This window comes from Aspergillus wentii (assembly GCF_001890725.1).
Source record: "Aspergillus wentii DTO 134E9 unplaced genomic scaffold ASPWEscaffold_4, whole genome shotgun sequence".
NCBI lineage: Eukaryota > Fungi > Ascomycota > Eurotiomycetes > Eurotiales > Aspergillaceae > Aspergillus > Aspergillus wentii.
This window is the reverse complement of record NW_024467835.1, coordinates 2,681,988-2,693,265: the sequence shown is the minus strand read 5'-3', so window position 1 is coordinate 2,693,265 and position 11,278 is coordinate 2,681,988. Positions and strand designations below refer to the sequence as shown.

General features: G+C 49.3%; 4 protein-coding genes across 4 annotated transcripts; 3 read left to right on the top strand and 1 right to left on the bottom strand.

Moving 5' to 3' along the window:
* The first annotated feature begins 469 nt into the window (after positions 1–469).
* On the top strand, positions 470–2,422 carry ASPWEDRAFT_59905 (mitochondrial 37S ribosomal protein uS4m). The gene is made up of 3 exons (XM_040838485.1): positions 470–553; positions 628–1,089; positions 1,149–2,422. Exons 1-3 carry the CDS (start codon positions 518–520, stop codon positions 2,049–2,051), a joined length of 1,401 nt encoding a protein of 466 aa, XP_040689341.1. The 5' UTR covers positions 470–517; the 3' UTR covers positions 2,052–2,422.
* A 105-nt stretch (positions 2,423–2,527) lies between these two features.
* ASPWEDRAFT_519616 (uncharacterized protein) lies at positions 2,528–4,542 on the top strand. Its single transcript, XM_040837679.1, has one exon. It carries the CDS (start codon positions 2,727–2,729, stop codon positions 4,347–4,349), a length of 1,623 nt encoding a protein of 540 aa, XP_040689340.1. The 5' UTR covers positions 2,528–2,726; the 3' UTR covers positions 4,350–4,542.
* Positions 4,543–4,667: 125 nt separating this feature from the next.
* Positions 4,668–6,073, bottom strand: ASPWEDRAFT_112228 (pyruvate dehydrogenase (acetyl-transferring) subunit E1 alpha; the record flags this gene model as incomplete). The annotated part of the gene is made up of 4 exons (XM_040828313.1): positions 4,668–5,173; positions 5,223–5,677; positions 5,747–5,880; positions 5,951–6,073. The coding sequence occupies 4 exons, from the start codon at positions 6,071–6,073 to the stop codon at positions 4,668–4,670; spliced, it is 1,218 nt and encodes a 405-aa protein (XP_040689339.1).
* A 1,250-nt stretch (positions 6,074–7,323) lies between these two features.
* Positions 7,324–8,363, top strand: ASPWEDRAFT_68975 (uncharacterized protein; the record flags this gene model as incomplete). Its single annotated transcript, XM_040839001.1, has 4 exons — positions 7,324–7,708; positions 7,844–7,964; positions 8,094–8,105; positions 8,170–8,363. Exons 1-4 carry the CDS (start codon positions 7,556–7,558, stop codon positions 8,361–8,363), a joined length of 480 nt encoding a protein of 159 aa, XP_040689338.1. The 5' UTR covers positions 7,324–7,555.
* Positions 8,364–11,278: the final 2,915 nt, after the last annotated feature.

Sequence of the window (11,278 nt, the reverse complement as noted above, 5' to 3'; positions counted from 1 at the left end):
GAGCAAAATAGTGCTTTGAATTACTTATTCTACATGCTTACAGTGTTTACAGTTGAGGTCTCTTCTCCATACCCCCGCGCAAGGCGAAGAAATGATGAAAAGATAAAGTATCCCGAAGGAAGAGTGCCAAAGAATACGCCTGTCAATGACCCGAAGGCCGTTGAACGGACTGTTCCGCCGCGCTGTGCAATGCAGGGCCCAATCCGTGGTGAACCGCCTTCTTGATCGCAGTCACCCAAACAAGGTAAGTATGAAGAAAAGAAGAAGAAAAAGTCTAAGGGGTGGAGGGAGAAAGATGCTTTTATATTGCTGGGTGGAGTCACGGGACAGCGCTAGTGGAAGCGAGGCGTTTTCCGCCAATAGGATGCCAGCTGTTGGCTTCTTGTTTGTGCCTGAAATTCCAGGCATATTTATTAATCAGATCACGTGGATGAAGATTTCCCCCAACGCCGAATGCTTCAAGCACCGACGAGGTTTGAGCATAGCAAAGGGAACGCCGTGTCCACATATCGCCATCATGAGGAACAGGGCTACCACGCCATTGAACAAGGCGGTACGTGATTTCTCCGGAATTCTCCATTCATTTCTCAGTTTCAAGCTCCAGCCTGCTGACTTTCGTCTGTTTAGAAAATTCGACAATCATGGAGTAAATACAACCTGTATAACTTGCAACGATTCCGCAACCTCCCCACGAACAACAAAACCTTCTTCCAGCAGAAATGGGCCGCCAAATCCGCCGCTCGTAATTACCATGGTGAACAGGTCCGGGAGAGTCAATGGGAGCGCATGTTCTCCCGTCGCATCCGCAGCGTCGTCCCCATGAACCCCTGGAGACTTGCTCAGGATGACGGGTCTAACGCGTCCGCTGGTCGGGGGTCGGGCCTGGAAACCACTCCGGCTGAGGAGCTTGATCTTGCGTCTGCCAACAAGAAGTCCCGTACTCCGGCATTAACGCCCTTCACCCAGATGACGTTTGCTCCCTTGGAGCGTCGGTTGGATGTTGCGATCTTCCGTGCTCTGTTTGCCAGCAGTGCCCGACAGGCTCGGCAATTCGTTGTGCATGGAGCTGTCACTGTGAATGGAAAGCAGGTGTGTATTGATTGATCCATGTTCAGGTGTGTTGTCAATTGACTAACATTCAACGCTAGATGAGACACCCCGGCTATCTTCTCAACCCCGGCGATCTCTTCCAGGTGGACCCCGAACGGGTCATGTTTGCTACCGGTGCACCCAAGGACAAGAGTGAACGTCGTGCGGGACGTTTAGCCAGACAAAAGCAACAGGAGCAACAGGAGCAACCGGAGGAGGAGAAAGCGGAGGAGACTGAGCAGAAGGGCGAGAATGAGGACAAGGCCGAGAAAGAAGTGGAAGTCAAGGTCAATGAGAATGAAGATCCCCGGAAAACATTGAAGACTCTGCTGGCCAACGCCAAGAACATCATGGCCGGTAGCAAGGACGTCCTCCCCGCCAAACGCAAGCAGGAGCTCCGCGGCTTCCAAAGAGCCGTCCGCAGAGTCCTCTCTCGCTCCGAATCCAGCACCATCCTCAACGACAGTTTGGAATCCCAATTCTCTGAGCTTACATTGCTGCTCAAGGCCAAGCGAGCAGAGAAGCCCGACAACAAGAAGAACACCCCCCGCGCTAAATCCGATGAATCCTCGACAGAAGAAGCCGACACCAAGGCTCAGGCTAGCGAGTCCCAACCCGGAGAGAAACTGACCGAGGCTTTCAAGAAAGCCGCAGAGAACCCCGAGGGAGAGGTGGACACATCCGAACTGTCGGACAGCGAATTCGACGTCCTCAGACGGGCACTGACCCAGATGCGTGACAACCCGATTGACAGCACCAAGCCCTACGCCACCCCATGGCGGCCCCGGGACTACATGAGCGCCTTCACGTTTATCCCCCGCTACCTTGAAGTGAACCAGAACATCTGCGCGGCGGTTTACCTGCGACACCCCGTGGCTCGACCTGGCTACTCGGAAGTGCCGACTCCGTTCAGCGAGAGCATTGCTACGGCTGCATTTTCCTGGTACTTGAGAAGACGGTAGAGGACCAGCATGACTTGTAATAATGTTCTCTTCTTCCTCCTTCCCTCTTACTGTCTTCTCATCTTCCATCCATCTCTTCCCCCTCATGTACTGTATTACTGGGTCGCTGGTCTGTTTTATTTTTATTTTTTTTGCTCCTTGATCTCTAGTGCTCATAGATCTTGATTTTGTGTCCCCTATGAGAGGACAAAAGTGTCGTGTTGCAAATGGTGTTGGAGCCTGTTGTTTTATGAGCACGCCTGTACAACCAATATAGCCATGGAATTGTAAATGCATAAATCATCACCGATGATTCTCAAATAATGATCCAGTCCAAGTGAAAGTATAGATGCAAATAATAATGTTCAAATAATCCAAGTGCTCAATTTCACTGCAATAACGGCCAGGTTTACAGTTTGGGGTTTGGATTCTCCGCCGCGGGTGAAAATTACCGTAACACATGACCATTTTGCCGCAGGAGACTCTCCGCCGGCCGTAAAATTGCAATTCGGCCAGCGGATTTTCACTTTCCCTCCATTTCCTTTTATCAATCAATCAAAGCATCATTATTTACATCCGTGGCGACCGATCGAGACCATTTTACCAATTAGAATAGCGGACCCCCATCAAGGTTCCTGATAGCGAAAAAAAGAAAACGATAACAAAGACACCTTTTTGCAACCTCTTTCAAACGCCATGTCGATGTATCCCTGGCATGGGACGACAAACCACTCCGCAGCAGCACAGTCAGGACGAGTCAACGCACCCCCAACCCCCTCATACCAAATGCCTCAGCTACGATGGCTGCCGTCGATGATGTCGCGATCGCAGCAAAACACCCACCCAAACCCCAACACGACCCTGCCCACCATCTCGTCGAATCTGCGCATGGGCCGGAATTCAGACCACCAGCCTGTCTCGGTGGTGGTCGAGACCCGTCCCACCGAGGACTCGGCCGATGCGTCGGATAGCGAGCATTCGGAGAATAGCGTTTCAGGCACAAATCGGGATGTCATGGGGATGGATGCCCCCGGAGATCCGGACTATGTGCAGTCACCCCCGGAGATAATGGGTCAGGGGGCAACGCGACGAGGGAGCGGAATGAATGCCGTGGGCACGAGGAGTAGTACTGTTGGAGGAGGGGGTGGTGGTGCACCGATGGTGCTGATCGGGGATGACGATGATGATAACGGGGCCGATGACACATTGACAGGTGGGATGGTGGGAGGAGGGGGAGATGTAGGCGGAGATACGTCACGGAAGCATGGCAAGCGATTAACCACCAAGGAGGAAGTGTCGCTGTTTGACCTGTGCAATCGACATGCGCACGAGTTTGGTCAGCGGAGTAATCTCTGCAAGTGGTGGATGACAGTGACGGCCGAGTTCACGCGCGAACAAGGCCATCCGTACTCGTGGCACTCGGTGCGACGCAAGGTGGAGCTGGTCACGAAGCAGCGCATGAAGTTCCTCGAGGAGCAGCGCGATAAAGGCGGCAATGGGACGGAGGATCTGTCGAATCCTCGCTGGCGAGCGGCCGTGGATGCGTGGATTCCCACCTGGCAGCGCTGGGAGGAGGCCGAGGCCAAACGCATCGAGAAACGCGATTCTCGCAAGTCGCGCAAGAGAAAGGACCGCACGTGGGATTCATGGGACGGCAATTCGGACAATTGGAGATTGCCCTCGAGTCCTGTCGTGGATGCCGGCAATACCAGTACTGCCAGTTATCAGTCTCAAACGCCATCTCAACCTCAACCTGCAGCATCAACAAGCAGTATGCAACCTCCTGCACCTCCACCCAATGCCATCACGTCCACTCCATCTCAAAACACCGTCCGATTACCCCCAGGCTTCGACTCCATGTTCTCAACTCCCTCCCCTCACACATCCTCAAGACCAGCACCATCCGGATACCAAAACTACACCCAACAACAGCAACCTACCACATCATCCACAACCCCCAACCCAGCAGAAACCAACAATATGATGGCCGCCATGCTAGAAACCCTCGGCAAGATAAACAAACACCTCGACGCCGCCCAATCCAACCCCCGTTCCTCCCCCATCATCTCCGCCGTCGCCTCTACACCCACACAAGCAACGCCCGAACACACCCGAGCAATAACGGGAACCGACTCCGAAGACGTATCCCAGGTCACGGCAGCGTCGATCTCCAAGCTCAAGGAGGAACTGCGTCAAGAGATGCAGGCCGAGCTGCGGCAGGAGTTGGAGAAGGATCGGGCTTCGTTGGAGGAAAAGCTAGACTCGGTGCAGAGGACGCAGGAGATGATTCTAGAGATGCTACGGCAGGAGCCTGCTTGATCTGATCTGATATGATTTGATCTTTATCTTCTTTATACATAATTAGGTAGTTTTATTTTTGATCAAGATACCCACCCGATTGTAATTATATCTACTTCTACGATGCTTCATCTCATCTGGGACACATGTCCATCCGTCTCCAAATCGTAGTATATTCCTAGTGCTACAGGAGAATACAACAAGGGTGGGTTTTAAAAAGGATATTCCGGGCTAAATTACAGATAATAAACGTTCAGCTCAAGTACGCTTCATAGGAGCTTGCCAATTTTTCTCTCTCCTTTCCTCTCTCCTCTCCGAGTTCACCAAGGGATATATATTCTAGTAGTAGTGGGTCTCGTCGACGGTACGGCCTCTCATCCATCGGGGCTCGCTGCCGCGGACGTAGATGTCCTCGTACAGAATGCGCTTGGTGTTCTCGGGGGCGGGCATGGCCTCGGCGATGGCGACCTCCTCGTCGACGAAGGCACGAGCGGCCTTGTCCAAGCCCTTGAGCTCGTCCTCGGTGCAGACGCTCCAGTCGAGGATCTTCTGCTTGAGACCGGCGATGGGGTCGTTGGTGCTGCGCATACGCTGGATCTCCTCACGGCTACGGTAGGTGGTACCGGGGTCGGACATGGAGTGACCTCCGTAACGGTAGGTGACGTACTCGAACACCAAGGGACCCTTACCGGCGACGGTGTAGTCCTTGGCATACTGGACGGCGGCCTTGGTGGCCAGGACGTCCATACCGTTGACCTTGATACCGGGGATGTACTGACCACGCTTGTAGTACTCGGTCAAGGCGGATGAACGAGCAGCGGAGGTACCCATACCGTACTTGTTGTCTGTAACAATTAGCATCGCAGATTGCTCAAATTCAAAAAAGAAACATACTCTCGCAACCGAACAGAACGGGGAGCTTCCACAGCTGGGCCATGTTAAAGGCCTCAAAGACCTGACCCTGGTTAGCAGCACCGTCACCGTACAGGACGATACTGGTGTTGGGCTGCTCGTTGTACTGCTGGGCAAAAGCCAGACCGGCACCGACAGGGACCTGGGCACCGACGATACCGTTACCACCGTAGAAGTTGGGGGCAAACATGTGCATGGAACCACCCTTGCCGTAAGCAATACCCTCACGGCGACCGAGGAGCTCTCCGATGATCGAGCGGACGGTACCACCGCGCATCAGGGCGAAACCGTGGCATCGGTAGGCGGTGATGATCTTGTCGTCACGGTTGATAGCGTGTTCGATACCGACGGCGACGGCTTCCTGACCGCTGGACAGGTGGCAGAAACCTCTGATCTTCTTTTCCTTGTAGAGACGGTCGGCAGCCATTTCCATACGTCTGTAGAAAGGGGAATCGCCCGGTTAGATTGGATTGGCAGGAAAGGCACTCCATCGATAGCTTCCATACCTTATCGAGACCATGTCGTAGTACATCTGCTTGAGGTCCTTCTTGGTCACATCCATGGTGTACGGAGGGGGGTCGACCTCGTAGGTCTCGAAGCTCTCGTCGGAGAGTCTGACGGTGAAGGGCTTGTCATCCTCCTAGAGACAGTAAAGGTGGTTAGAGAGACTGCAATCCTGACACGACCGGATTTGATGCTTCTCAACAAACCTGGGGGATATTTTCAGCATGCGACGAGGCGGCGTCGGTGGTGACGGAACGACGGGCGTAGGGAACAAAAGCCTGACGCCTCAAGGGCGCGGCCTGGCGGGCCCACAAAGCTCGGGAGAACATATTGGACAGTAGAAAAAGTCCAATTGACGGAGGAGGAGGAGTTGATGATGGAGGAGAGATTGGCTATCTTCAAACGATGAGATGTTGGGATTCTGGGAACAAACTTCCCCTGCGGCTAGGCGGAATTAGGAAATAATAATTACCTAATACGCTCTTCCATTTTGGGCCCGGTGTGCACGGTGCAAACAGGGCAAACAGGGCCTGACAATTCAGGCAGACTTCATTGCAGTCTTCTATTTCTAATCCATAGTCTATCATACGTTTACGTTAGTCTGCCATCTCTAGATGACTACGATAGCTGTGTTGAGATTTGTTGATTTTCGTCCTGCTGTTGAACACCGAGTATCTGATCAGTCAAGTCGTGCTGGCGGTGTGCCGATGCTGTGGAATCTGGATGGATACACACTCGGAGCTTCCCGGGCAGACTTGCAGAAGCATCGGAGTGTTGTAAGGGTTAAATCTGCAGTGTTAAGGGGCCATCAACGATAGGAGTTGAATCGGAGGACTCCATTAGCCATGGATTGGAAGAGTTTGAGTTCGACTTTGTTTGTGGATATTGGAAGATGAGTTGATATAAGTCATGCTCATTCACAAAACAGCCCATCCATAATGGATGTAGTAGTTTATCGTCCATTGACTTGTGGATGAGCAATATAGAGACGGAGTAAAGGTGGGTATATCATATCACGTCGAGTTGGACAAGAGCTGCCGATATATATGATACTCCGTACCAGCGCAGTAACACCAGGCGTCAGTTGGATTTGTCATTCACGATTCTCCATTTTTGATCTTCGATTCTGTTGAATAGTAATTCCATCAAGATCAATAACGGGGTGTACCTTTTGGTCGAATGGCCATATTCAACTTCGAATCGAGTCTTTGAATTTAATTGAGTCCATGATTGTCCTGTAGCTCTGGTAGCATCGTCTTCTTCCATAACATCTAGGGCCTGTCTTGAACAAGACCCTGGCTCTATCCCTAGAGATCTGGTTGTAAAGCTCAGTGCCGTCTCTCATTGAAGCCGGATACCAGGAATGGTGACTGGTGAGAAGGGATGGAATGCGATGAAGAATGCGCCATGTGCCTGACGGTTCAGACCTCAGAGGTGGCTTGAGGATTCCTTCAACTTGAGAATTTGCGTCATGTCTGTCAGCGTCATGCCTGCCAGCAAGGCCAGTTAATCGCTTAAGATGAAACCTCACTGAAGAGTGATGATGATGCAAGAAGCAGACGAGCTGAAGGTGAAGCAAAGCTGAGACGAAGAGGTGGGGATCAATTCTGCATTGGGATAAATAAGCGACACCAACACTGAACACAGCATTCAATGCAATGAATCATGCATCTTCCAGAAACCCGATCTTGGCGGGGAAGATCGAGATCGAGGAGCAAGTGGATAAAAAATCCCATCGACATGGATGACAGTTCTCAAACTGGTGTTTTGTCAGGCTGTCTCACTCTGAGAAACCACTCAATTAATCCCGCATGCAGAACGCGTCTGCTGGTCCACTTGAGTACAGCATTTTCAGTATTTCTAATATGTTGCAGGATTGGACTCCTTCCGATTCAAAGCAAGCCAAGTTTGCGAGGTTTCATCTGATGCGAAAAAGGACAGGGATGTCGACCGAATTTGGAATTGTCAGCCTATGAAGACGAGGTGTTGCGAGGCTGTGATGAGGCCGATGTTTAGCCTAGTCGAGGATGGATCTATGGTTCTTCTAGAGGATTTCTCATAGCTCCAACTTTAGGGCTTAGCCTGGTCTGTTCGTACAGAATTACCATTTCCATCAAGGAGAAGCTGAACGGGAGGATGTGGATAAAGGAGTGGAGCTCGATAGTGTTCCCAAGTTCCAACCCCCTGGGTCAAAGGAGATGATATTCATGGCTGTTTTATGTGCGTCATGATGCACTAGAGATAGGGGTTCAATTCACTCCTTTTTCGGACAGTGGCCGAGTCATGAGCATGAGCATGAGTCAAGAGTAGATGATCTTGATCTATGATTTACTGTGCTAAAAAAAAAAGGGGGTATTAAAAGTATGTGCATAGTAGCTATGTAGTATCTATATGGTGTTGTTGTAGTGTTGTATACAAACTGTAGATACCCCACGTGTTCACTTCAGTGTAGAGAAATCTCCGACTGAATCGAGTAACCTCAACGAGCGCAGACAACGAGATGACTGGCTGTGTTTTGGCTGCATCTCGGGCCTTGACATTAGTCTGCTGCAGAAGAACAGGGAGAAAATTCTGGAACATTTCAGGGACAGAATACAGAATGGTGACTGGTTGTACTAAGCAGCAGCTAAGAGTGGAGTTGACCCTCCTGATAAAGTTCTACATACTACATAGTACACTCTGTATACACTGCGTATACTGTATGTAAATATCAGTAAATATCAGTACTGATGGTGCGACAGACATTTAACATCTTATCTTTGTTATGCTGTCAGTGAACCTGATCGACGGTGGCAGCGTGGATTGTATTGACATCTCCTACACCGGTTGTTCCAGCAAAACTATATTATCCATTCTATTCTATTCCAACAGCGTTACGGAGTATTATTATAATAAACATCTCAATCTAATCCAATATCCACTGACTTGGCATATCGGAATACCCGAACAAAAGTACTTGCAGGATCTCAGCGTCACACCATCTCGTCCAGCAAAGTTTAAACTGTCTCTATATTCATGTGATAGCGATGGTGATAGTACCTATGTCAGCCCTCTGTATGGATGGTATGCATAGGATCTATCTGTCTGCAAAACCGTTGAATGTGATGCATCACCTGTCAGATACCTTATAAATCCAAATGATCCATCATAAACCACCACAAATCACATCGGTAACCCCGAATACGACCGGTGAAGGTCAACACATCTGAAACACCGGCCAGATGCAAAAGTCCGATCACATTACTAGCATGTATTCTGTATACACTATACAAGTATGCATATGTATGGGTAAGTGTGATTGTTGATTGTATCTGTCGTAGATACTACGGATGTAGGTAGTCCTAGTAAAGTTAGTTTACTACTACTTACTACAAGATAAATAATATTATAATTATAATTATACAGAGTATACAAATACAATAAATGATGTCTGTTCTAGACTGCGTGAGATGGCACCTGCAGATGGAAATATATCTATCAGATGGCACCCTTGCATAGGGATTTGCCTTTCGGACGATAGATCTGGTGAATCGTGTGATATGCCAACTCTGCGGTGATCGGATCATATCCTCTGTCCAACTACCGATAACTGACCGTTCCATGAATGAAGGAGGAAAATGGCATCATATGGATGAACCTGATCTTCCAGAACCATTCTTTGCTCTTCTTCCATTTTTTCTCGACATTTCCGATGCTGGATGTTCCATGGTTGAGCAAAGTTACTGATCGGGGTTGTCCCTCTTCCTAGTATTTAAGTACTACTTACTATGTACTATCTTATTGATCGACAAGGTGATAGGATAAATCACTGCATATGCATATACGATATACGATACTTGATAATATCAGAATTAGATATAATAGGTACTTTGTACCTACTCTGTATGTGTATAATATTCTACACGAGCCGAACAAGGTTTACCGTTATTTGGTCCGCGGGGAGATCAACACGATGGACAACCCCGACGGCCATCCATCGCCAACAACTCCAACGATTTGGAGATGATCCGGATTATCACATTGCTAGATCTACAGAGGATCTCCGCATATGCACTGATAAGCAAGGGATAAAGCTACATGACTTGGATACTTGGAAGTTGGCAGTGGTTGATAAATTCGGCTGAATTGCCAAGTGGCAAAAGTCAGATGGCATCATCAGATGATCATTGGAATGGATGAAAATTGGGAATATGCGAGGATGAACAGAGTAAGTAAGAGTCGAGAGAGATGGAGGCCTTGAAGGATTCGACAGTTTCGGACAATAGGCATCATTACGGAGTAGTCTCCTATGAAGATGGATGGTCTCCGTCCGTACATCTCTAGTCCTGCAGGGTAAGAAACTAGCAAAGTATACAATATAATTATTATGATAAATGATAATACTCTGTACTAGCCAAGTAGCAAACAAGACAGAAAGCAGACGACGACCATCTCCGTCGGAGGAGACGGAGGAGACGGAGGACGAGGAGAGGAGACTAAGTAATACTACCCCTATTGATGTGCATGACAGAAAACGTTCAGATGATCGACACTCGTTGCCGAAGCCAACCTGGGAAAAAGGACAATCCTTCCTAGATTGTGCAAATGCGGACTGACGCGGACTCACAGGAATAATTGGGGCAGTCGGTACTATTGAGATGGCGACGGACAATGGGGATTGTTAGCGATATCCCGATCAGCAGCCACCACAATACGGAGTAATAACAATCATATTATAATCATGACTTGCAGTCAATGCGTGGAATTCTCCGATTCAGGAGATCGATCAGATGGATCAATCCCATACAGTCTGTGTAGACTGTATCAGTGTCGACTGTAGAGCACTATGAGGTGTTTCTGCAGCTCATCTATCCAGCAGTTTGGATCATTCGGTAGGTTCTTTAGTAGGAGGAACGCTGGTCCAACCATGGCTTGCTGGAACTCTGTCTAGCACGCTACCAATGGGGTCATCTGTATTCTGAACCTGTCTGTATCTGTGTATTTGTGTACGGTTCTGAGCCAATTCTCCGGGTGGCTGCATATATTGACTTTTCTCCTCTTCTTCCAAGTTTTACCTACATACTCCGTATACTTACATATGTAGGTACTTTGTCTGTATTCTGCAACTACTCTGCTGTACTTGTACTCCTGTCTGTAGGTACTCCGTAGATACTCCGTCTATACGTGTAATACGCCATACGGTACATACAGACTTTCAGGGGTCAGTGGATAGCCCCACGTTCCCTAGCACGAGTCGGATCCATGGATCGCCCCCCAGTCTGCCCCACCACGGCCGGCGAGTTCCCAATATTCAGCGCCAATAAAGTTCACTAACCCTGCTTAGCCGCAACGCCGCCCTGTCCTGGCCCGGACACCGTCGGTAATTTTACCACCATTGGTATGATGATTACCCCATCTTAATCTTGTCTTCTTGTCAACGCCTCCATTTTCATCTCCTTTTGCTTTCGCTCTCTGTCTTTTCTCTTCAATTCCTTCTCTGCTTGTTTCATCTTTTGCTCTCTCTTCACGATCTTCTCCTCTCCTCCCTTTGCCCC